General features: G+C 37.8%; 1 protein-coding gene across 4 annotated transcripts; it reads left to right on the forward strand.

The window, feature by feature from the left end:
- The first annotated feature begins 3,761 nt into the window (after positions 1 to 3,761).
- nap1l4a (nucleosome assembly protein 1-like 4a) lies at positions 3,762 to 17,183 on the forward strand. Of its 4 annotated transcripts, XM_017486056.3 has the most exons (15): positions 3,762 to 3,851; positions 5,377 to 5,429; positions 5,888 to 5,948; positions 6,209 to 6,368; positions 6,968 to 7,051; positions 8,964 to 9,092; positions 10,702 to 10,773; positions 10,885 to 11,024; positions 11,225 to 11,370; positions 12,734 to 12,750; positions 13,178 to 13,297; positions 13,841 to 13,876; positions 13,965 to 14,015; positions 15,415 to 15,447; positions 15,793 to 15,953. In XM_017486056.3, exons 2-14 carry the CDS (start codon positions 5,393 to 5,395, stop codon positions 15,418 to 15,420), a joined length of 1,059 nt encoding a protein of 352 aa, XP_017341545.1. In that variant the 5' UTR covers positions 3,762 to 3,851; positions 5,377 to 5,392; the 3' UTR covers positions 15,421 to 15,447; positions 15,793 to 15,953. The 4 variants fall into 4 exon arrangements, with proteins under 4 accessions (XP_017341545.1, XP_017341542.1, XP_017341543.1 ...); XM_017486053.3 differs by lacking the exon at positions 15,415 to 15,447 and having other exon boundaries at positions 15,793 to 17,183; XM_017486054.3 differs by lacking the exons at positions 3,762 to 3,851; positions 15,415 to 15,447 and adding an exon at positions 4,103 to 4,188 and having other exon boundaries at positions 15,793 to 17,183.
- The last annotated feature ends 6,282 nt before the right edge of the window (positions 17,184 to 23,465 follow it).

Consider the following 23,465-nt stretch of genomic DNA (forward strand, 5'->3'; position numbering starts at 1 on the left):
CCCACTAAATATGGGGAAAACATGCACACAGTGTAGAGGTGAGATTTGAATCCCCAACCCCAGAGGTTGTACCGGCAAGCATGGTAATCACTAAGCCACCGTGCTCCCACACTGGATTGCTGTATATGAGCATACTAGTTTCATAGTATAACAATAATAACTTTATAGTAACTATAGTAACTATAAGTTACACATGGGTCAGAGAAAGAGCTAGATAGTTAGATAGCTAGATAGACTGACTAAATGGCCAAAGGTTTTTGGACACCAGGCCATCACATCCATATGTGCGTTTTGAACATCCAGTTATAATAACCTCAGCTCTTCTGGGAAGGCTTGCTACTAGTTTTTGGAGCGTGGCTGTGAGGATTTGTGCTCATTCAGCAACAAGAGCATTAGTGAGATCAGGCACTGGTGTTGGGTGAGGAGACCCGGGGTGCAGTCAGCGTTCTAATTTGTCCCAAAGGTGTTCAGTGGGTTGAGGCCAGGTCTCTGTGCAGGACACTCAAGTTTGTCATGCTGGAAAATGTTTGCACCTCTTAGTTCCAGTGAAGGGAAATTGTAACAATACAGCACACAAAGACATTCTATATAATTGTGTGCTTCTAAGTTTGTGGCAACAGTTTGGGGAAGCACCACACATGTGTGTGATGGTCAGGTGTCCAGATACTTTTGGTCAGATAGATAGATAGATAGATAGATAGAAATTCTGATTTACAAAATTGCAGTAATATGTTTGTAATGTGTTAATTGTTGTATAGAAGAATTTCTTTGATCAGATTATGATTTAAATATGTTTATTATATAATCAGGTCCAATCAGAAGTTAAAATAATCAGATTGATAAGAAAGGTTTTACTCCATCAAAGGCCTAATAATGACTTTTAAATGTATTTCAATCATGAAGAAAGTGACTTAATGTTAAACCAGCATTTAAACATATTAAGCATATGATTATGTTGTAATAATATATGGAATATTTTAATCAAAGTATAATCCAATCATGTATAATCAATGTGTAAGATATAAGAGAGTATTCATGTATATTAATCAAAGAAAATAAGGACAAACTGATGTAACACAAGTTTGTGGGAAATCACTGAGCACACATTTCTCACTCACAGTTTGTTTCTTTTTCTTCCTAACTTCTTAACTTGTTATCTGCCATTCCTTAGCGTGTATCCACTATTATTGCCAAGCTTTATGAATGGGAAGTTAGAAAAATACAGGATATGCACATACTGATAAGGCCACCCATCTTAGGGAAGATGCATCAATGTTCAAGGGAATGTATTGGAGTTACTTTGCAAAAAGTCCTTCTTCGTACTCTTATCAAAACAGATGGATGGGATGTAGAGAGTCTTTTGGCACTTTTGCACTGCACGGTACAATTCGAGTCGACTCACTTTTTGGGGGCTTTCCACTGTGGATAGTACATGGTGCCTGGTACTTTTTTTAGTACCACCTCGGTCAAGGATCTAAGTGAGCCGAGCCGATACTAAATGTGAGCCATGCACTGAGGGAGTAAGGATTCTCCTTAACGAGTTGTTTTGTGTTGTGAGTAGTGATGTCTCGTTCATGAACGAATCTTTAATATGTCTCGGGAACACTCGGGTTGTCTCAGAGAGTGATTCGTTCTGCAACATCCTCATAGGTTCTGTAGAGGAAACAGAAATGATTGGTTCATGTCTCGAGTCTTCTATTTCGAGTCGTTCGGTCTTCCGGTGAGTGCCGCATAGGCAATACACCATGCAGTACAGGAAACAAAAATGATAAGTTGATCTCTCGAGTCTTCGGCTCAGAGTCGTTCGTTCATCACGTCACAGCCCCACTGCATTCAGTCTATGGGGTGGTCATGGGATGAACGAATGACTCGAACCTGAAGACTAGAGAGATGAACTAATATTTCTGTTTCCAGGGAACAGATGTGACAAATGTAACGTCTCGGAACAACTCGGATCAGGAGATGAGGTGAATTAACAGACTGCATAACCTGAAGACCCAGCTAAGCTATTAATTAATCATTTCTGTTTCTCATCATTCAGCCTTGGTTGCATTAGCCTATAGTATATTTTTTATTCCAAATGTGATCAACATTTGCATAAGTACTAGATGTGTTGGGGAATTTAACATGTTACATTTTAATTATATTCTGCTGAAATGAACTAAATGACCCGAAAAAATATTAATTCAATTTGCTGAATGAGATTCAAAGATCCGAGACAGTAAAACGATCCGAACTTTCCATCACTAATGAATAAATGTGTGTCATTTAATACATACTTTGCGTATGGTAATATTTTATTAATTAAAAGTTATGTATCATTTATCTCATTATAGATAAAAATACAACAAAGGTTTCTGTCTTCGATTTTTAAATCTTGCTTGTTACCGATTTCCAAACAGGCATTTATCGAAGTCTCTCCTGTTGCGGCTGAATCTAACTTAGTTTGGAGGTGTAGGCTATAAAATAGTGTGTTAAGATGGGATCAGAGAGTCGCTTTGCAAACCGACTTGGCTTTAGTTACTATTGTAATAAAAGTCTCATTTATTTTTGCCATCAAAAACCTTGAGACTCAGAAGTTTTTATTTTTGCTGAAGAAGATTCCACAACAGTCGTGTCTTTAATTGCTTTTGTGTTTTTCTGCCTTTTTGGCCAGGTCACTCTTGTAAAATAGATTTTATCTCAATTCGTTTTTATCTTGGATAAATAAAGGATGAACAAACAAACAAACAAACAAAATTGATCAACAAATCTTTCAGATTTTCTAATGGCCTTACTTTTGGTAGTTTTTTTAAAGATAACTTTTCTCTAATGTGTATTAGTTGTGGTTATTCAGAAACTGTTTCCTTTCTACCAGCCCTTACCAGCTGGCAAAGATGGTCTACCAATTTGACCCACTTGGCCTGTGTTTTGAAAGTTGGTAGTTGGTTAGTCCAAGCTGGATTTTTCAGCAAGGAAAAAACAACAACATTGTTTCTTGGTCTCATACGCAATGAAGATATATTGATAAGGGGTGGCACCACTTACATTTTGGTGTGTGTTTGGTTTTTGTGTTGTGTTAAGTATATGTTTTTGTATTTCTTTTAGTGTTGCTGGTTTGTTTTATTTAATGGTATCTTTTTGTGTTTTGTAGTGTTATACATTTCTCAACCACTGTTTTTTATTATTATAAAAACCATGGTTTTGCTTAGAAAAAGGTCAACTGTACATTTCCTTGTTAGAGTGATACATTTATCTTTTGTACCTTATATATGCTGTACCTTTTAAAAGATTTAAGGTACATAATTGGACTCTAATTACCTTTTAGATCAAAGTTTTAAAGGTAAACTTATATACACCTTCCTAGGTAAAAACCAAACAAACAAACAAAAAAAAAAACACTTTTTGTTCAAAAGGCATAAATGGTGCACACTTGAGGGTACAACCCAAGAATAAGTGTTTTACCACAGACGTTGCTTGCAAATGTTATTTAAAGACCTAAATGTTGCTCCTCATGCCCTGTGAAAATGGTGTAGGTTTCGTATTGTGGAATCACTAACTTCCGAATAACTAGGTTCACAAACTCCGAACTTGTCATTTTCTAATACTGTATAAAACCCAAATAATCCAGAGTTGGATAAGGGTATGATAACAATTATTCCATGCCTAATGGCGTGCACTTTTAGAGGGAGTAGGGAGCTGTTTGTGATTCGGACACGCCCACAACCAATAACCGTTTAGCTGTACAGAAGCTCGTCGCTGATTGGCTGGCTCTCTGGGCGCGTTCCTCCAATGAGAGTCGGGGATGTTGTGAAGCCAATTTTTGCACCTTCTCAGTTTGTTAAGAGCGTGAGGACGGCCTGAAGCCTGAGGTAAGTCAAAGGCCATGTTTTTTTAAGCCTCTACGTTCTCGAGCCCCTGTATATTGTATGTAAAATGTGTGTTATTTAAAGTGTGCAGCGGTCGAGTCTCACGGCGGAGAGAGAGAGCGGGGTCCGCTTTACGCACGCTGTCACACGTCCAGGCGGTGTGGTGCGCTCCATGTGGGTCTCTCTCTCTCTCTCTCTCTCTCTCGCGCTCTCGTTCGCTCGCGCGCGCGCGCAACAAAAAGAGAGTGAGGACATTGGAGTATCAGTCCTGCTGAAATAACTTCACTCTAGAAAACTTTCCTTCATGATCCAGGTGAATAAAACAAACCAGCCCACGCAGGTACTGACACCGGACGCTGCTCTGTCATGATCCTCGCCATGTTGTGTTATCGCTAATGAGGTTATTAATTATTACTTGTAGTTGTGTAGTTAGTGAGGTGGTTATTGTGTAGAGCATGGCGCTGTCCGTTGTGCTAAATTATAGATAATTGAATCCCACGTGGTTGTAGCATGCGGGTTTGATTGACAGCTCCTTTTGGCGTCGGTGCCTTTGATCTTCTTGGCCTGTCTTTAAAGAGTAAATTATATTGATATTATGCGTTATTTTAAAAGCAGAATCCCTTTTTTGACAGTAATGGGATCAATGACGTGTGTGTGCGCATTATTCTTTAACTTACAGTGTAATTGTTGTATAATATCCACTTCTGTTCATTGCAAACGTGTTTATATTACTTGCATTGTGTATGCAGAAGATGCTTAACGGAAAAATGACTATACATACTACTATATCAGGACATTTCTATTGATGGAGACTTCACTGCACTTCTATAAGTCGCTTTGGATAAGGGTGTAAGCCAAATGGCGTAAATGTAAATTTATTGTCATTGAATAAAACTTGGAAAAAGTGACTGGTATTATACATTGTGGTGTGCAGGTAGTGGTAGGATACTTAGAAAACATCCTTGTTTTCTATTGCATTTCTGTTCACCAAGCCTGTGATATAGGAAATCGGAGAACAAAATGTTGTTGAATTTGAAGGCTAATCCCACTTGGTAACGTTATCCGCACACAGTTCGTTTACAGATCTATATACCTGTGATCAATCTGATTGTAACTGTTAGGATATATTCAGGCATTTTTTGACAGTTTCCTGAACCGGAGCCTGCAGTTAAAATGGATTTATTGTTTATATTTTATTTGCTAACAAGTAGGCCAGGCTCTAGGTTAGAAAGTGAAGTACATTTCCCAGACAAGCCTGTTGAGATGCTTGATGAACCTGCTGAACTAGTAGATAAATAGATTTTCCTATCACGGTGTCAGGATTCACACTCAAGTGTGTGAATCCAGGCCTTTGCCCTCTCATGTTTATGCCGTTACAAGTATGAAACAAATAGGAGCTATTATCTTTTAAATGGCTTTCAACTATCAGCATGGGTGATTACAGCTCTGGTTTTATCTGATGGATGAAATGAATTGAAAACAAGATTCTAAACATAAACCAAATACCTACTTGATATTTTTCTTACAGCTAAAGGGCATCTGTGATGGAGGCGCGAAAAAATGAAAAGAATGACGCCAGAGGTACGCTGATGGGTTTAATGCTGTCATGGGAATAATTTTTTCTGTTGTTTCTCTGGCAGTTTAGTACGAGTCATGCAGTGTGTGTGTGTATTTGCATTTTTATATATATATATATATATATATATATATATATATAAATATAAATATAAATCTAACTGCGTATTTGTGTTCTATTCATTCACAGCTTGTGTGATTATAGTTATTATAACTGTCAAACAAAATTATAACTTTTAACAGTTATAATTATAACTGTTATAACAACTAATAGTTTAATATTAGTGTATAAACAAGGTTTTCTGTGTTGAAGGGGTTAAAACAGTGCTGTATTTGGAATATGCTAGTGCTTTTCAACTTTATGATTATGCTTTATTTTGATCTTGGAGCAATACATGCTAAAATAAACTTTTTTTTTTTTTTAATTATTATTAATTTATATATTTTTTTATTTATTTCCAAAGGTAAGGGAGGAAACAAAGGCTCACAGGGTGACAGACCAGAAATCATCTCTCAAGTAGAAAGGTATGCACCCTGGAAAGCTATTCAGATGACTGAGTGTCTGTATAAAAAATAAATAAATAAATAGTTTGAATAACTTCAGGTAAGCAGGGAGATAATAGGAAGATGACTCTGTCTTGTTCTGAGAGGTGCTTTTATTAGATTACATTCCTGCATGGCTTTGCATATTGTTTGCTGAAACGTGATTACCAAGTCTTGGCAGCTTCTCCACTTTTCATCCAGACATCTGCACTACAGTAAATAACAAACCATATTTTCTGCAGGATACCGAATGTCAGTGCCCTGCCCAAAGCAGTGAAGAGGAGAGTGTACGCTCTGAAGAGACTGCAGGTCCAGAGCGCTCATATAGAGGCCAAGTTCTATGAGGAAGTCCATGAGTTGGAGAGAAAGTATGCTGGTCTCTACCAGCCCATCTTTAACAAGGTTAACATTTCTTCCTATCATATATATGTAAATTTATGGAAAAATCAAGCTACGTATAGCTGCTCAGTCTTTATTAGATGCAGCAACACAACTGTCATGCCATTTAGATTATCAAAATCTCACTCTAGAGGATTACACACTAAAGGGTGTGTGCTGTTGCTTCTGTAATTTTTGGCCATTGTATACTAACGGCAGGAAACACCATTGGTGCATCTTGTCCCATGTGCACACACAATGGTTGCAGCTCAGGCTTGTATTGGTGGCCTGTGAGCTCACTGTTCCAGTGCTAAATTCATCCCCCAACCAGACGAGTAGCCAGCTGATCTCACTCAGGTCTGGCTGTTTCCAAGGCTGGGGACAGCTGAATAACATTTACAACCATATTTGTAAGATTAAATCACTTTCTTCCTTTGAGTTAAGTTATTGCCTTCTACATGAATGTGGCAAGATTAGTTCTGAGAGGTTTATTCAGCCAGTGCAGGACTCAACCTGCACTGTTATGATTTGCTGCCTTGTCACAACATTTCAAAGAATGTATGTGGAGTTCCAGAAACCTGCTTAATACAAGTGCATGAACTAATCTAGTGTGTGTTGTTCAGAGACGGGCAGTGGTGTCTGGAGCAGTGGAGCCAACAGATGATGAATGCGAGTGGCAGAGTGAAGGAGAGGAGGAAGAGCTGTCTGTGAGTATCTGATGGTATTTGGGTGAAATTAGTATCTTGGGATGATGTGTGGATCTAGAGGTCTCGACACACCAAACGGATAAAACAAAGCACTTGCTGACCATCCGGTTTTCTGTTCAAAGTTGCACTTAAATACACTACTAAGTAGACCGCTGTTCTAAAGAAAAGAAAACCTATTGCAGAAAAAAAGCAAATGTCTTTTAGTGTGTACTGTTTTTACTCAGTGGTATGGAACACTTATATTAACAAATTGAGGTTTTTTTTCTTTGTGCTGTTTGATTGAAGAAAGGTATCAATTCTGCATTTTCATTTTCCGCGGCAATTATATAAAACACTGTCACTGTTCCCCCTTATTGGCTGTGAACAGTGGCCAAGGATGTCACATGACCCCAGGTGCACTATGAGTTTACAGTAGGAAAAAGTAAGTAAGTAAAATGTATTTGTATAGCACGTTTCACACAGCAAAGCTGACCAAAGTGCTGAACAGCGTAAGGAAGTAAAATAGAAACAGAATAAGACCAAATAAAAAATAGACAATAGAAAAAATTTATTAAAAATTTGATCAAAAAGCCTGGCAGAAGAGATGTTTTAAGCCTATTTTTAAAAGTGGTAATAGAAGGTGCAAGGCGGATGTCCAGTGGCAGTTGATTCCATAGATGGGGGGCAGCAACAGTAAAAGCTCTATCCCCCTTTGTTTTTAACCGGGAACGAGGGACATGCAAAAGAAACCTATCAGAAGATCTTAGACATCTGTTTGATGAAAGTGGTTTAAGAAGATCCTCGAGATAGGAAGGAGCTTGATTATTAAGAGTTTTAAAAACAAACATCAGAACCTTAACTGAATCCTAAAACGGACTTGGAGCTAATGAAGCGATGCTAAAATTGGGGTGACACGATCAAACTTCTTTGCCCTGGTCAACATCCTTGCAGCTGCATTCTGAACCATCTGAAGACGAACCAGAGATGACTGAGGAAGACCCAAGTATAATGGATTACAGTAATCTAAGCGAGAAATAATAAAAGCATGAATAACCTTCTCCAAATCCTGGAAAGACAAATGTTTTGAGTTTGAAATAATCCGTAGTTGATTAAAAACTAGTCTTAATGACCAAATTTATCTGCTTGGTTTAGCATAATTCTGAGTCCAGAATGAAGCCAAGGTTCCGAACCTGGGAAGAAATTGAGGGGAAGTGATTATGGAGCTCGTTAATGAGACCATCTCTCAATCTCAGGGGGCCAAAAACAATTATTTCAGTTTTGTCAAAAAGGGAGAAACAAACATTGGAAAGATAATCCATGAGTGAATTTTATGTTCTGAATAATAAATTCCCGATTACTAAACAATGACTAAGTGAATGTAATGATGTAATGAGTATATAGGATGAGTGATGTGCTGAAGGCACTTTTTCTTTTAACTAGTAACTGGTGTGGTCCACACCCACAGGTAACTTGTGAATTACTATTGGCAGAAAAACAGAAACATTGTCGTTAATATAAATAAATATATATATATATATATATATATTTATTTTTATCCAGCTGCTATTATTGCTACTGTGCAGTGTGATATGGTTACCTTTACCTTTGGGAGGACACACCTGCATAGGTGTTCTTTTGTCAGGGTAGATGTTATTGGTGCAGAAATGTGCTAGTAATATAAAGTGCCAAGAAGCGATCATTTATGACCATAATTAGGACTTTAATTTGGGTCCAAGAATCCACCTCACATGATTTATGACCAGTTTATAAATGCAGGTATGCACTGAAAATAAATATAATTGCCAAAGTTTTTGTTCTTGCTTGCTTTTATTTATTTATTTGTTTATTTATTTAATTGTGTGGTGATCATCTATACTTGTTGTGACTGTTATTAGAAAGACCCAGTGATTGCTGATGTGTTTTGCCCTGACAGGAGGATATGAAGAAGGCTGCTCTGGAAGAGAAGAAAGAAGATTCAGCCACTGCTGAGGACCCTAAAGGCATCCCAGAGTTCTGGCTGACTATCTTCAAACATGTGGACATGCTGGGGGAAATGTTACAGGTGAAACTTCTAATTGGGATCACCCATATTAAAGCCATTGTTGATTGAGAAACACTGTGACAGAAACTCTGGCTGTGTTTTGAGCTTTCCATAGCAGATGAATTAGAAAACTCGCAGCACAAGTCCACACTTGGGTCTAGAGAGATGTTATCTAGATGTGGTTGTAAAAGGAAGAGGTTTTTTGAAAGGAAGTTCATGGCTGATATGCAAAATTTAATGTCTAATCTGAGTGTTTAGCCAGTCACATAGAACAAGATATCTTGGATTACTTTTATTTAGTTATTGGCCTGATGTGCTAACTGTATTGTGCATTTAAATCAGACCTTTTATGTCTTATCATTTTAAGTGCTAGGGATACAATTCTGAGTAGTACATTTATGTTTTGAATAAATAGACCAGGGTCTCAACCAATGCAAATAAGCAAACCATTCACCCAGAGCTAGAGGTAGTCTGGAAGAATATCTAGAAATATATATTTTTTTAAAAATTATGTTTAAACATTTATCCCTGGGGACCCTGTGTGCTTCCTTAGATCGGTTATTTAAAGAGCGTTCCTTTGATGAAATTTGGTAAAAAGGTCAGGTGGAAGAAACTGCAGGCCACTTTATACCCAAATGTCCTTTTTATAACGACTATCCTCTAAAACCAAGTTGTAAGTCCTGAATTGTGTTTTTCTTTCTCTTATCACACCTCAGCTCATCGGCTTATTCCTAAGGCATTCATGGGCTAAATTTGGTGTGTTCGGATATCCTGAATTTGAAACACTGGCTAGAGAGTGTGGCTCCAACACCTATAGCCCTGGTGTGCAGTTTAATCTTGATTGATCAGGTGTTTTGGATAAGAGCTGGACAATAGATCAAGCAAAATAGACCATTGAGCAGGGTCAGCAGCCAGGATTTAAACAGACTGAGGCACTTTTTTGCCTAAATTGAAATGTTTTCCTACAGTGGAAATGTATGCCCTAAGTGCTCATATGACTGCAATGAGGTCAAATTTATTCATTTATTTTAGATGTGAATCACCTCCTAGACCTGACCACCTAACTCAGTCGCTCACTCGAGTTTCTGCAGGCTGTACAGTCTCCACTAGGGGAGCAGTTACTCGAGTCATTTTATACTTAGCATTGTTAAAAGAAAACTGACAGCACCTGACCATACACAAATACATTGTCCTGGTGGCTGCAATGTGAAAATAGTTGTAAAAAATTTTTACTTTCTCATTTTTTAAATCAGCACTTTTGATAATGATATGCACTTGTCATTGAAGCTTTGACCCCAATGATTTTTACAGAATGCGTTAACCAAACGTGCTGGTGCAGGGGGCAATGTTAGTCCTCCATATCTCCAGGGTCCCTGGTTCAATCCTGAGCTTGGGTTATTGTCTGCAGAGATTTTAAAGTTCTCCATGTTTTCATGCGGGATTCCTCTCACCTCCTTAAAACATGCGTGTAGGTGGTGAATGAGTGTATGAATGCGTGTATGCATGGTTTCCTGTTGTAAACTGGCATCCCAAGCAGGGTGTATTCCCACCTCACACCCGTTTCTGGGAATCATTGTGACCCTGAGCATGGCAATGTGTAGATCAGCAAACTTTCCCCTCCCCTCTTTAGGAGCATGACGAGCCCATCCTGAAACACTTGCAGGACATCACAGTGAAATTCTCTGCGCCAGGAGAGCCAATGGTCTGTAATAAGCTCCTTCAGCCTTTTCTTAAATTACAGTTTGTATTGTAAACACTTTCTGACACTTAAAAAAAAAAAAAAAAAAAAAAAAAAATTTCTGTCCTAAACCAGAGCTTCACTTTGGAGTTCCATTTCGAGCCCAACAGCTACTTCAGCAATACCATCCTCACTAAAACGTACAAGATGAAATCGGAGCCAGATTCAGCAGACCCTTTCTCATTTGAGGGGCCAGAGATAGTGGACTGTGAGGGGTGAGAAGCAGTCACATTAAACACATTGTTTTCAGGAACAGACCGAAATATGCAGGAAAGGAAGGATGACCTGTTACATTTACATTTATTCATTTAGCAGAAGCTTTTATCCAAAATGACTTACAAATGAGGAAATGCAAGGAAACTGTTGGTTTTGATTGTTTCCATTATGGATGTTTTTGCTTGGTTTTTTTATCTAGCTGCAAGATAGACTGGCAGAAAGGCAAGGACGTAACTGTGAAAACTATTAAGAAAAAGCAGAAGCACAAAGGTAGAGGAACAGTGAGGACCATCACCAAGGAAGTGGCACAGGATTCCTTCTTTAATTTTTTTAACCCTGTCAAAGGTAAGATTAGCTGCAAGTAAGAGTTTGTTTCAGTCCATTCAGAGTGTTCTTGTGAATAATGTAGAACTTCACTTTCTAAATTAGACCACTCCGTTTTGTTAGTGTCTCAGATGTACAGCAGGTGGCAGTGCACATCCATCTGAGATTGAGTTTTAGCTGTGTCATTGATGTAGGTGAAGGTCTTTGTTTCCTAGCATTACAGATAAAACATTTTATATCATTTGTAAAATAAATGTCGTGGACCCTGGATTATGATCATCCAACTATTCCAATATTAGGCTCGTTATTTAAATGTGTACAATAATATTTTGACTGTTTATTGGAGCCATCGAGCTGTTACAGTAAATCTTACCACAAGCTATATTTTAGTCTTACAAATAAGCACACAAGTTCTGACTGCTTGCCAAACACGGAAAATCTGTTGTTTGTGTCTGGCATTTTGAACGTTTGATATTTTTGTATCTTTTATATTAGATTTTATGAGATTTCTTTGTGAATGTACTACTTTTAGGTTTGTTTATTTTGAATAATATATCTGTGATAAAAACGGCACAGATGCATAGATCATTTTAGTTGAAAAATGTGGATGGCAGTTGTGTAACTACAAAAAAAAAAAAAGATAAATTCCCCCAGATTGGTGAGGCCAAAAGAAAAGCTGATGGAATTTGCTTGTACTGAGTGGGAGGGACGATTAATAATTAATTTGCTGAGCTTTCACTTGAGAACTGTGTAGTCAGGTGTGTAGTGATGTGATAGTTCAAAAGGGAAAAATTATCACTGGATTAGTGTAGTCATTCATTACCTACGTATAATGTTCTTACCTGTTGTAATTAGTGAGTAGAAATTGCGTGCCTACTTCTGTGCCACCTACTTTTCACCTCAGTGAACTAGTGTCAATTTCATTTATTTGTCTCGTCACTTCCCAAATGGCTTTAGCTGTGAAAGAATGCAGTCTTGCCTGTAGAAAAAAAAAAACGTTTTTGGCATTTCTGACAAAAGCTGCAGGAAGTGTGTTGAGTGTTTGACGTGTTGGTGGGGGAAAAGTGATTTCCTTGGAATTCTTCATAGGTGTGGCATTTGCCCTTAAGTAATGATGGAGCATGAACAGTCACCATAACCGAAACTAATAGACTGAATGATGTCATTTCTGCTCATAAGAGCAGGTAGAGGACTGTAGATGGGGTGGGGGGGAAACACGTTTTTTCTTTTTGTTATATTTTAGTTGATTTTCCTTTATTTCTGTAATATGTTTTTGTTCTAATATATTGTCTTTCATTCACAAGCTATTTCCTTAATGGCATAAAAATGTTAATCTAGTAGTATAGTAGATGTTAATATATTTTCCCCTTCTTGTTTCTTCCAGCGTCTCCAGATGGAATGGTGAGTTGTCCCTGAAGTTGTCCTGGTTGAGGGTTTGTCCTCCACTGTTTGTAAACATTTTGGAGATTAGCTCAGCAGACTAACCCAGCATTGTGCAATCATTACCGCAAAGACACTTCAGTTGCGTCTTTTCGTCCCACGTATTAAACCAAGCTGCCACTGCACGTGCATCGCTTACGTTCCAACAATTCTAACAAAGTTTTGTGCGTCACTTCAGTTTTCCTGGCAGCACTTCCTGTAGTGAGTAAATAAGCAAAGCTCCCTTCAAGTTAGACTGACCAGATTTCACAACTAGGACAAATAAGACCTTTTTAGTATGAAGTCCTTGTGCATGTTGACTTTTTGGCAGTTTTTCCTAAATATTAGTGTAGTGGAATGATGCCATAATTGAATCAATGCAATGGATTTTTGTGTGTCTTTGTTTCAGGATGAGGACCTGGACTTCACTCTTGCCACAGACTTTGAGATAGGTCATTTTTTCAGAGAGCGTATCATCCCCAGAGCTGTGCTGTATTTCACAGGAGAGGCTTTGGAAGATGATGAAAGTGTACGTCACCGCTCTTTAATCATCTCGTGTCGTCATTTTTCCCCGTTTTCATTCTTTCCGTTTCCTTTCTTCCTGACGGGTTCATATGTGCAAAAAAGTGTATGTGGTCTAAAAATATTTGGCTGTCTACCACAGAATATTGGTGTTGAAATTAAATAATGAACATGAGTACAGTCTTTCAGCTTTAATTTGAGGGTGTTTTCATCCAAATCGTGTGAATAATGCAGGAATTACAGCAAAAAAACAAACAAACCAAAAACTAATCAGCCAATCTAAGATAATCAGAAATAGTGCATTAAAAGTGCTGTAATTCCTATATAGGTCACCTGATTTGGATGTAAATACCATTAAACTAAAGCTGAAAGTCTGCAGTTTACGTTCCTATTCAATTTACGTTCCAATACACTGTGGTAGACAGCTGAAATAACTATAGCTATGTAAATGTCCAAATATTTATGGACCTGACCATATGTAATGTAAGAGAGTTGTATTTATTGCCTTGCTGACTTGTGCCTTGCACATTTTCTGTCTGTGTGGGTGCAGTTTGAAGAGGAGGATGTTGAAGAAGGCGATGAGGAGGTTAGTTATATAAATTTGCGTTCATTTACAATATATAGTAGAGATGATCTGAGCGATTATGACTTGAGCTTCTTTTGTGTGTTTTCAGGACCTTGATGAGGAGGGTGAAGAGGAAGATGAAGGCGATATTGACCCCACAGTTAGTGTTCAGATCTGTGTTTACAGTATTGTCGGGCATCACGTGTACTTAATGATGGGCATTTGAATGATACTGACTCGAGCACACTGATCACTGTACATCTGGGCTGTTCAACAACAATGAAAAGAACCGAAGAGAAACAGGAGACAGCAACTACAGTTCAAATTTTATAGTAAAAAAAAAAGCTCCTCATACACACAAACTCAACGCTGTGAGCCAAACACAGCACACTACCCATCATTTCATTTGGCACGTGTAAATGTATGTAAAACCACAGCACTATTCCTATATTATAATGATCGTCTCCAAAAAGGGAAACGCCTCACCAGTTTTCATTCATCGGTTACAGGAGCAAAACAGCCCTGAGACCTTACCGCACTCTCCACCCCCCCACTATGAATGAGCCAGGAAAGAATTTACCTTCATATTAAAACATAAAGCTAAATATGGTAACCTGATTGATGAGCAGAAACTGCATAATGCTCGAAAATTGCTGTTGGGTGTGTCTGGGTTTTATTTATTTATTTATTTATTTATTTTTTGCTGGTGTCGCTACAGTAGTGTGCGAAAGTTTGAGGTCCAGCAGAAAATGTTGTTGCATAGTGTTTTGTATTGGATTGATTGAAAAACAATACGTTTTTCTTTAAGACCTCATGTTCTTGAAGTATCTTTCAGTTTTCTCATCTGATTTGTCAGAAAGTGTTGATTAATTTGCTATAAGAGTAGCTCTGCAAATAGTGCCGGCTGCAAGGCAAATCACAGGTTCATATGAATGCGCTTGTCCTAATACAGTATCATTTCTATAGTAAATAATAGTGGCGATAACAGGAACTAACGTACAGGAACTAACGTACAGGAACTAACGTACAGGAACTAACGTTCCAGAACATTAAATGTCATTATAAACTGATAAAGTACATAAAATTTTAAAAGTTGCTGTGGTGGAAGGGGAATTAAACCATTTGGTATCTGCCGTTATAGAAAAATTATCAGTCATTTTTCAGAAAGGATCAGATTTTGAGCAATCAAAATTGATCGTTAGTCATGCTCTTTTTCTTGCATATTAGCTCTACAATTTATGTCCCTTTTGAGAGGACACAGTGTGGCCCAGACAGATAAATAGTGTTTGAGAATCCTGTTCTCATATCTGACCCAATCACACATGATTACACTTTCTGTCCGTCATAACTGTGTGTGCTATGGAAACTTTACGAACTTTACAGAAGAAGGAAGTGAAATGATTCCTGTTTCACGATTAGTGAAATTGGGAGTCTCAAGTTGAACAGCCCAGCATGTGTCTCAGCTAATCTGCTTCTGATTGGTTAATAATTGGATTGAATTATGCATGTATGGTGTGTGATCTGATTATTGTTCCCCGTTCCCTTTGTCCTCATTGCAGGCATGAATCATTTACACTTCCATGCATTCCTAGGTAAGGGGCACTAGTTTTAGCATGTTGTCTCCTCCATGTTTTTTTTATATCCCTTCTCTTTCCTCTGACCTTTAGTTTGCTTCCTCAGAATAAGCATTACATTAGTATTGTGCTCCCCCTCTATGTTTTACAGCCACTGCTTATTATGTTCCTTGTGTTTTTCAGTATCCCAATCATGTGATCTCACCTGCCACATGCCTCTCACTGCTTCCATCATGCTCTTTCATTCCATGCAGTTGGTTGGATGCTCATAATGATGTAACACATTCTCTATTTGTGTCTTGTGTGTGTGTGTGTGTGTGTGTGTGTGTGTGTGTGTGTGTGTGTGTGTGTGTGTGTGTGTAGAAACAGCCTCAGCCAGCGGAGTGTAATCAGCAGTAAGAAGAGGGAGAGCCCTGGAGTGATCTCGTCCCCTGCTGGACCTGCCATATACTCTCCAAACAATGCAATAGAAATCCAAACACCATGTAGGAAATGCATGATCATTTATGTTTACGTCTCACAGGGGTTACCTCCGTATTCAAAATAGAGCATTCAAAAAAAAAAACGTGACTACATATAACAGTTCTGCACTTCACCCTTTTTGATCTAAGGCCTCTTTTGTAAGCTCTTATGTATTTGATTGGAAGTTTTGCGCAAAGCGGTTATAATTATTTGTGCGTGTGTGTGGGTTTTTGTTTGTTTTTTTTTCTTCCCCCTAGTATATTTCTTTTCTCAGTTCCTTGTCACTGTTCCATGGTTGGTGACATTGCAGAATCCTGAATAATACCCCTGACTGTTTTCACACTGTAGGTCACTTGGGGTTTTTGTTTGTTTTTTTGTTTGTCCTTTCTTTACACACCAATACAATAGTTACTGTCAAGCATGAAACTGCTGTTAGGTAACTTGAAACCGTTCTCTCTGTTACAGCACAGTTAATTCAGTATTAATTTTATTAATCTCCATGTCTAGACTCATGTAGCTGGATGAAATGTAACTGAAAGCAGCTAGGATTTGCCTTCATGGCTGGGATCAATGTCAACAGAGCAATCTCCTGCATTGGAGCTGCATTAATACCTGAGGGTACTAATAATCAGTTTTTAAATCCTTCTTAACACTGATTTCTGTTGATCTTAGTCCTGCTAACTAGAACAAGTGTCACTCGTGCGCCGACTCTTCTACCATTAGTCTGATTTTTTCAGTGTATGTGGCCAATGGTTTTTTTTTTTGTTTGTTTGTTTTTTCTCCTTAATAATTTCTGATTTAGCACTGTTTATTCTTTTATATTTGCTTTAAACATAAGACTAAAGGTTGCCAATGCATAGTATTTGCTACTCAGAGTGATGGGATTTGTAACATTTTCTTAATTTTGTTTGATCAGGATCTTGGGTGAAAAGGAGCAGGTGTATGTTAGCCTCATGGCTTTCTTTTGCACATCGTACCATGTTAGACCTCACAAAAAAAAAGTTGAGGAAAATACAAAGTGCTGATCACTCGTGTTGGGTAAGACCGGTGTTAAACAAGAAGCACTTTGTTCTGGATTTTCAACCAGGTTTTCTTTTGTTCTGTGATCATAACATTCATGCATAGAATCCTTTTTTTTTTTTTAAGTAGCTCTTGCTTGAGAAAGGGCTACTTAACTGTATGCTAGCAATGGCCTTATTGGGATTGTCTTGGGTTTTAATGCAATATTGTTTTCGATTTGTATAAAATAGTCAAGAGTATTCTATTAAACATTGTGTAATGTCATACTAGCAGCACTCTGTGTACTCTGCTGTGAGTGTCTTTCATGTTACCACTTTGTTGCATCTCCTGTGCCCCTTGCTCTGTGAAGAAGAAAAGTATTAGGAATGTCTGCACCCATCACGAGGGAAAAATTGTACTTGAGGTTTCCATGAAGCAGGATTCCTGCTACAGTGTAAAATGTTAGGAATCTCAGCACTGATGGCTCTGATGCAGTGGCCACCAGGGCTGCTCTCGCTTGTCGCCACTGGTGTGCATGGAATGTGCTCTGACATTCTTCAAGATGTATCTCAATTGCTTAATCGGGTGGCCAAGATTCCCTCACAGTTAACACTGCTGCTGTTTTAGTCAACACTCTGAAACAAGCAAACCTTTTTGGTCATGGGCTGTCAGCAGGTCTGAAGCTTTAGCTCAGCCCAACACATCTTACAGCATTACAGGCAGGTGAATATTCTTCATTGATACTGCTGTGTTTTGTCAAGGATTCGTCGTAAAGGTGTTCTCATGCATTCCAGATGTAAGTCCCTTAGTGGCATGTTCCTGCCATGTAGTGACTGTTTCAAGGTTTTTCTATTCCAACGGTTGCTCCATTGGCGGAATCTTTAATGTTCGATCCACAACCTTACACCTGAGTCTTATTGTCTAAGGACAAGCCTTTCTAAAGCATTCAACCCTTAACTATCAATTGAATGCAAGAAGCATGGAAGAATGTTTTGTAATTAAAAAAAAAAAAAAAAAAACACGTGAGGCCTTTGGTTGTCCATCTGAGGAACCCTTAAAGGTTCTATATAGAACTATACAGCAAGTGTTTCACTATCAAAAAGGATTTCACGTCGAACAGGACGAACAGGCAACTAAAAGCCCTTGTGAGAGGGATCTCTCTTTTTTTTTTTTTTTGCCCACAAATGTAAGTAGGGTATTCCATGACTGGGGTAACATTTCTGTCCCACTATTGTTGCATCTACAAATATGTATGTAAAGGTAAAAACATTTAAAAGTGTTGACAGCTTTTTCTTTCTTTTTTTTTCCCCCCCAGATAAATAACAAAACCTATCAAAACATCTCCCCTGTCCCAGCCCCTGTACCTTGAAATATCACTAATCGACTTTAAAACTTGTATTACTTGTAGTAAAGAATTCTGTTAGTCAATCTTTCTACCACTTAATATGCATTTTCCCTGAGTCATCTATTACAGATTATGAAAAATGTACTTTTTACCCAAGTGATTTATTACAAAACGTCTGCTTATCTTATTAGCAAGATATTGAAAGACTAACCATATGAATTCAGGTATAATTCAGTAGCTGCCCTTCTGTTACTTCCTCTAATAGCAGCTTCCTCTGTGCCCTGTAGTCTGTCCTGTAGTAGCTCATCACCCATGGCAGCCCCCCTGAATGTCCTGTAGCATCAACAGTCATTTCAGAGATCTCAACAGTTTTGTGCCAGTAAAGCCAGACCTCTGACTGAACTGTGCTAAAATAATATGCCTTCTTTTTCTAGAATTAATGCCTCAAGGCACAGTTGTATAATAGGTCTAATAATCAGTAGATAATTATTGCACTGGAGGCAGGGGTGGAAAGTAACATAATTCTCTTGTTACAGTACTTTAGTAGCCTACATGATTCACTCTAATGGTACTTTGTTGTAGTCTAATTAAATCAGTCATTTTACTTAACAAAAAATTAGCTTTGCTAGATTAATTTTTTGATCACCGTTAGAGTACAAAAAAAAAAAATTCAAATTCATGAAGTAAACTAAATAATGCCATTTCGTGCAGGCACTTCAGGTGCCAAATGCTTAGCTAGAGGCAGCAGGGTCTGAGCCAGTGGAGACAGATGAGCATCCCTGGAACAATTTATCAGGTATCTTGAGTTTTAAATGCTTCAAAGGAAACTGTGCATGATGATGATCTGAATTATTTAAGCCAAAAACCCAGGCGATCTAAGCATTTCACAGCTCAACATCCAACCTGCGGAAACGTGGGCAAGCAGGCAAAGCATTAGCTAGTTGAGGGAGCTAGACTAGTTAGCCAGATCTTTTGATGTTTTACAGGATTTGCTCGGGATAATTGGGGAAGTGGCTAACCAATCAGTGGTTAACCATTGGAGTTCTGATTTAAAGGTTGTGAGTTCGAATCCCAACCCCACCAAGCTGCCACTGCTGGGCCCTTCAGCAAGGCCCTTAACCCTCAATTGCTCAGTTCTGTAAATGAGATAAATATAAGTCCCTCTGATTAAGGGCGTCTCCCAAACTCCATAAATGTAAATGAAATAAAATGAATAATTAAGTAAGCTTAACTTTGTAACTATAAATATATTAATTCACATGAGCTAGTTAACCATGAACCTAGCAAGCTATTAAAACAGCATTTAGCTATGTTAGCTAGCCAGCTAATGTTACCCTTCTTTATATACTATTGATAATGGAGGTGGTGTTCTCTAGCATGTCACTTGGTTAGTTAATACAGTTGAGGTTATAAGTTTACATATGCCTTGCAGAATCTGCAATGTTATCTTTTTTTTTTTTTTTTAATTAGAAAGATCATAAAAACTGCATTTTAAATGCATAATAAGTTATTTTACATAACTGATGTTTACAGATGTTTACATTGGCTATATGATGTTCAGATCCACCTTTTGTAAATTGTTACTATTTTGTTTAAAGTTTTTCATTTAGTACCACCCTTCAGCTACATAAGATATTTACATGCATCCCAGATGAAAAATAATAACAATTTACAACAATCATCTTGTTCAAAAGTTTACACCCCCCGGGCTCTTAATGTATCGTTGCCTTTTTGAGCATCAGTGAGTATTTGCACCATATGTAATAGTTGAGTGCGAGTCCTTCAGTCGTCCTCAGTGTGAAAAGATGGATCTTATCATCCTATAGCCACTGTTGGTAAGGGGTCAAATATTCAGAAGTTGCTGGAAAAGCAAAGAACACGCAGGACCTGGAGGATTTTTCTGAAGAACAATCAAACTACAAACTCTCTTACTTGAGTAATTTTCTTGATCACTACTTTTGCTTTTCCTCAGGTGAATTATTATTACAGTAGCAGTACTTTTACTCAAGTCAGTATGTTCACTGTTCTTACCCCCACTGGCTGTAGGTTATGAGACAGATGATCTGCTTCAATCTTCTGGGATCTTGACCCTAAATGTATAATAACATTTAGTTTGTTTTGCTTTTCAATAGTATGGACATTGTGTGTGTGCGCGTGCGTGTGCGGGCGGGCGTGCATGCGTGTGAGTAGTTTAAAAAAAGCTATTGACGTTTAAATGTTCATGATGTGGATGTTAAACTGACCATGAGACAATCTGCCTTTAGATTTGGTTGTTCTTGTTCCTTCTTGTAAAGACATTATGTCTCTCCTTCACAAACACACCGTCTCAGACCTTGGTGGCTTCCTTTAGCAGTGGGAGGCAAAATTAGTTTATCATAACAGTGTGGTGAGTCAGTATGACAGAAAACAAGCTAACTAACAATAACACCAAAAAGCACTTGGCTAGCAGTTTTATCACATCAGATGTTCTCATCTATTAGCAGTAATGTTGACTATATTATTACAACAGTAATAATTTGGTAAGTTGTTTATTGGCCATCATTTTCACATACAGCACTCTGTGAAAGTGATTCAATTTGTATTTAAAGAGTCTTCCTACTCCAGAAATTGCCGTGTATAGAAATGGGTTGCTAACATTAGCTAATGGATGGAAACCTAAGATTAGCTTGGCAGTGCAATGGACCTAGGCCAAATCCCTGGTTTAATCTCGTGCTCTGTGTGAGTTTGGTGTTTCTTTGATCAGATTCCTCTCCAGTGATATCAGAGAGTCAAACGATTTGTTTAGCCTATATTTAAGCTACTAATGGATTAACCTTAAACAGGTAATGCAGGTAAGATTTAAAACGCTATTATAGGAAGGCCAGGGATTGCAGCACAGATCTTATGTGGATTTTATTAGCCTACATATAGCTCACACCTTGTATGGTTTATGTGATTTATATACTCTGCTATGTACTGGGTGGTGTGTTTTATATATCCATTGCAACACAGAGCTAATGTTAGCCATCTTTTTATTTATTTATTTATTTATTTTAAGTGAACTCCATTTCTGAAGTCAGAAGATACTTTAAATACAAAATGTATCACACTTGTAGTTTAACAACAAACACTTTAAATGACAAATCCAATATACCGTACCTAAAAACATACCTCTGAATCAAGAAATGAACAGGGCGTTCACTCCAAAATAAAAAACAGGTCTAACATTAGCTCTGTGGTGCAATGGATATACTATATAACTATATGACATCGTGTGTATCTCCCAGTATATAGCAGAGACAAGCAAAACTAAATTATTAGAAAACACGAAAGTCAGTGAGGAGGAAATGCACTAATTTGTTGCTTGTGGTATGTTAGGTGTAGTACATTCCATCTTATCTTGAATATGGCAACTCTGGATAAATTAATTGGTTTAATAAAGAAAACGTTTAACATACATTATACAAAACTAGTATAGAAAAATACTACCAGAAATGCCATGATAAATCCTAAATATCATTATAAATAGCATTGTAGTATTTATAGAATCTATTTGACTTTGTCATGAACAGGAAGAGGATAGATTAAACAGCTATGCAGAAAGACAATGAATGGTGACATTCCTTGTCATGGGAAAGCTGCAGCTTGTCATGCTGGAATTTCTTGGTTTGTCTTTAACATGAATGAACAGCAGTCAGACGAACCATTATAATACCAAAAGGTTTGTAATTGCCAGAGTCCTACAACTGTCAACTTGCTTATTTTTAGTACAAGATTTGCCCAGAACAAAACAGCACACACTTTCGGATCATGCTGATGAATAAGACCACTCACCCTGAATTTAGATCAAAACAACATCAACAGGTGATGGCTATTAAGCCTGGTTATCAGTCTTTCACTCAAAATATCAAAGTGACATTTTCACACAAGACATTTCCCAAAAAACTACAGGATGTTGACTAATAATTATGTTCAGCATTGATGATTTTACTTTGAGTAGATTGGAGGTCTTACGGTTGGATTTTATACATCCCACATAGTTTAAGAATCAGCCTCAAGAACAAATTAACAAAAAACAACAACCAAAATCAAGAACAAAAAAGGTTGAACTGCTGGACTGTTGCTTTTTTCAAACTAGGAACCTAATTTAAACTACATACTTTAACCAGTAGATAATTACTTTCATGCATTCTGGCTTTGACTAGAATGTCTGGTTAGAGGTCAAGGGTCAAATACCAATCATGTTGCTCAGCTGTAACTCAAACTCAACAAGTCCCTCAGATGTAGAAATGTAGCTGAGAAGCAATAGGAAATGAAGATTTATTAAATGTTTTAAATATCTCATCATGAACTGTCATGGTTATATTTAACCTATGTTTAATATTTATAGTTGCCTTTTCTGTTTAGTTGTCTGTTTATTTGTCCTCTATTGTGTGTTTTTCTTTTACTGTAACACAAAAAAGAATGGAACACCAAAAATTACCGGTATCTTTATTTGCATTGTATTTGTGTACAATGTATTATCTATTCATGTAATATAATGTAATCATAATCATGTTGCATCCCTTCTGAATACGCATCACTACAAGCCTCTGACACTGGCTCCAGGGGCTCTCGTTGGCTCTAATTTGCTCTCATTGACAGGGTTTAGACTTTGGTGAAAAGACTGGACCTTCTGACCTTTCAGGAGCTCCTCATTCCCTCTGCATTGTTTCCCAATGGTTTTGAAAGATTGTCCAGGATATTAGCGCCATTTGTTCTTTTTCCCACGGTGCATCAGCATTTGCCCAGGCCAATGTAGAACGGGCTTATCTGAACAATGCTTCAAATAGTTACAGAGACTCATCAGTCTTGCATTCCTGGCTCAGAGCATGACATGAGACTTTACGAGTGTGAGGTCTTTGTAGGGCAGAGCAGGTCTTAAGGACCTATATATAGGTGGCCAAAACAATTGGAAAGGAGAAGAGGGGACAAAGATGGACTGTTGACATGTATGGAGGCCTGGTGGAGAGTTATCAGATAGCAGCTGTGAGGATTGACGTAGCATCATCACACAGCTGTGCTTGGTCTCTTCTCATAGTTATAACAACCTCACATCTATGTGATCATCATTACTACTGTGCATATCCTAATAATCATCCTATTATAAACTGTTTTGTTCCAGATTGTTTAAATGCAGCTTTAACAGGATGCCATTTTAAACTAGTTTTAGCTCAATTTAAAATGGATTTTAACACTGTGTATTTCTTGA

Source organism: Ictalurus punctatus, chromosome 14 (genome assembly GCF_001660625.3).
Source record: "Ictalurus punctatus breed USDA103 chromosome 14, Coco_2.0, whole genome shotgun sequence".
NCBI classification, from domain to species: domain Eukaryota; kingdom Metazoa; phylum Chordata; class Actinopteri; order Siluriformes; family Ictaluridae; genus Ictalurus; species Ictalurus punctatus.

What these genes read in the sequence shown, in the direction of transcription:
- nap1l4a (XM_017486053.3), top strand. Translation starts at nt 5,393, where the DNA reads ATGGAGGCGCGAAAAAATGAAAAGAATGACGCCAGAG. An exon ending in GAGAGGAGGAAGAGCTGTCT is followed by an intron (nt 7,052 to 8,963) that starts GTGAGTATCTGA and finishes TTGCCCTGACAG; the next exon opens with GAGGATATGAAGAAGGCTGC. An exon ending in TTGAAGAAGGCGATGAGGAG is followed by an intron (nt 13,877 to 13,964) that starts GTTAGTTATATA and finishes GTGTGTTTTCAG; the next exon opens with GACCTTGATGAGGAGGGTGA.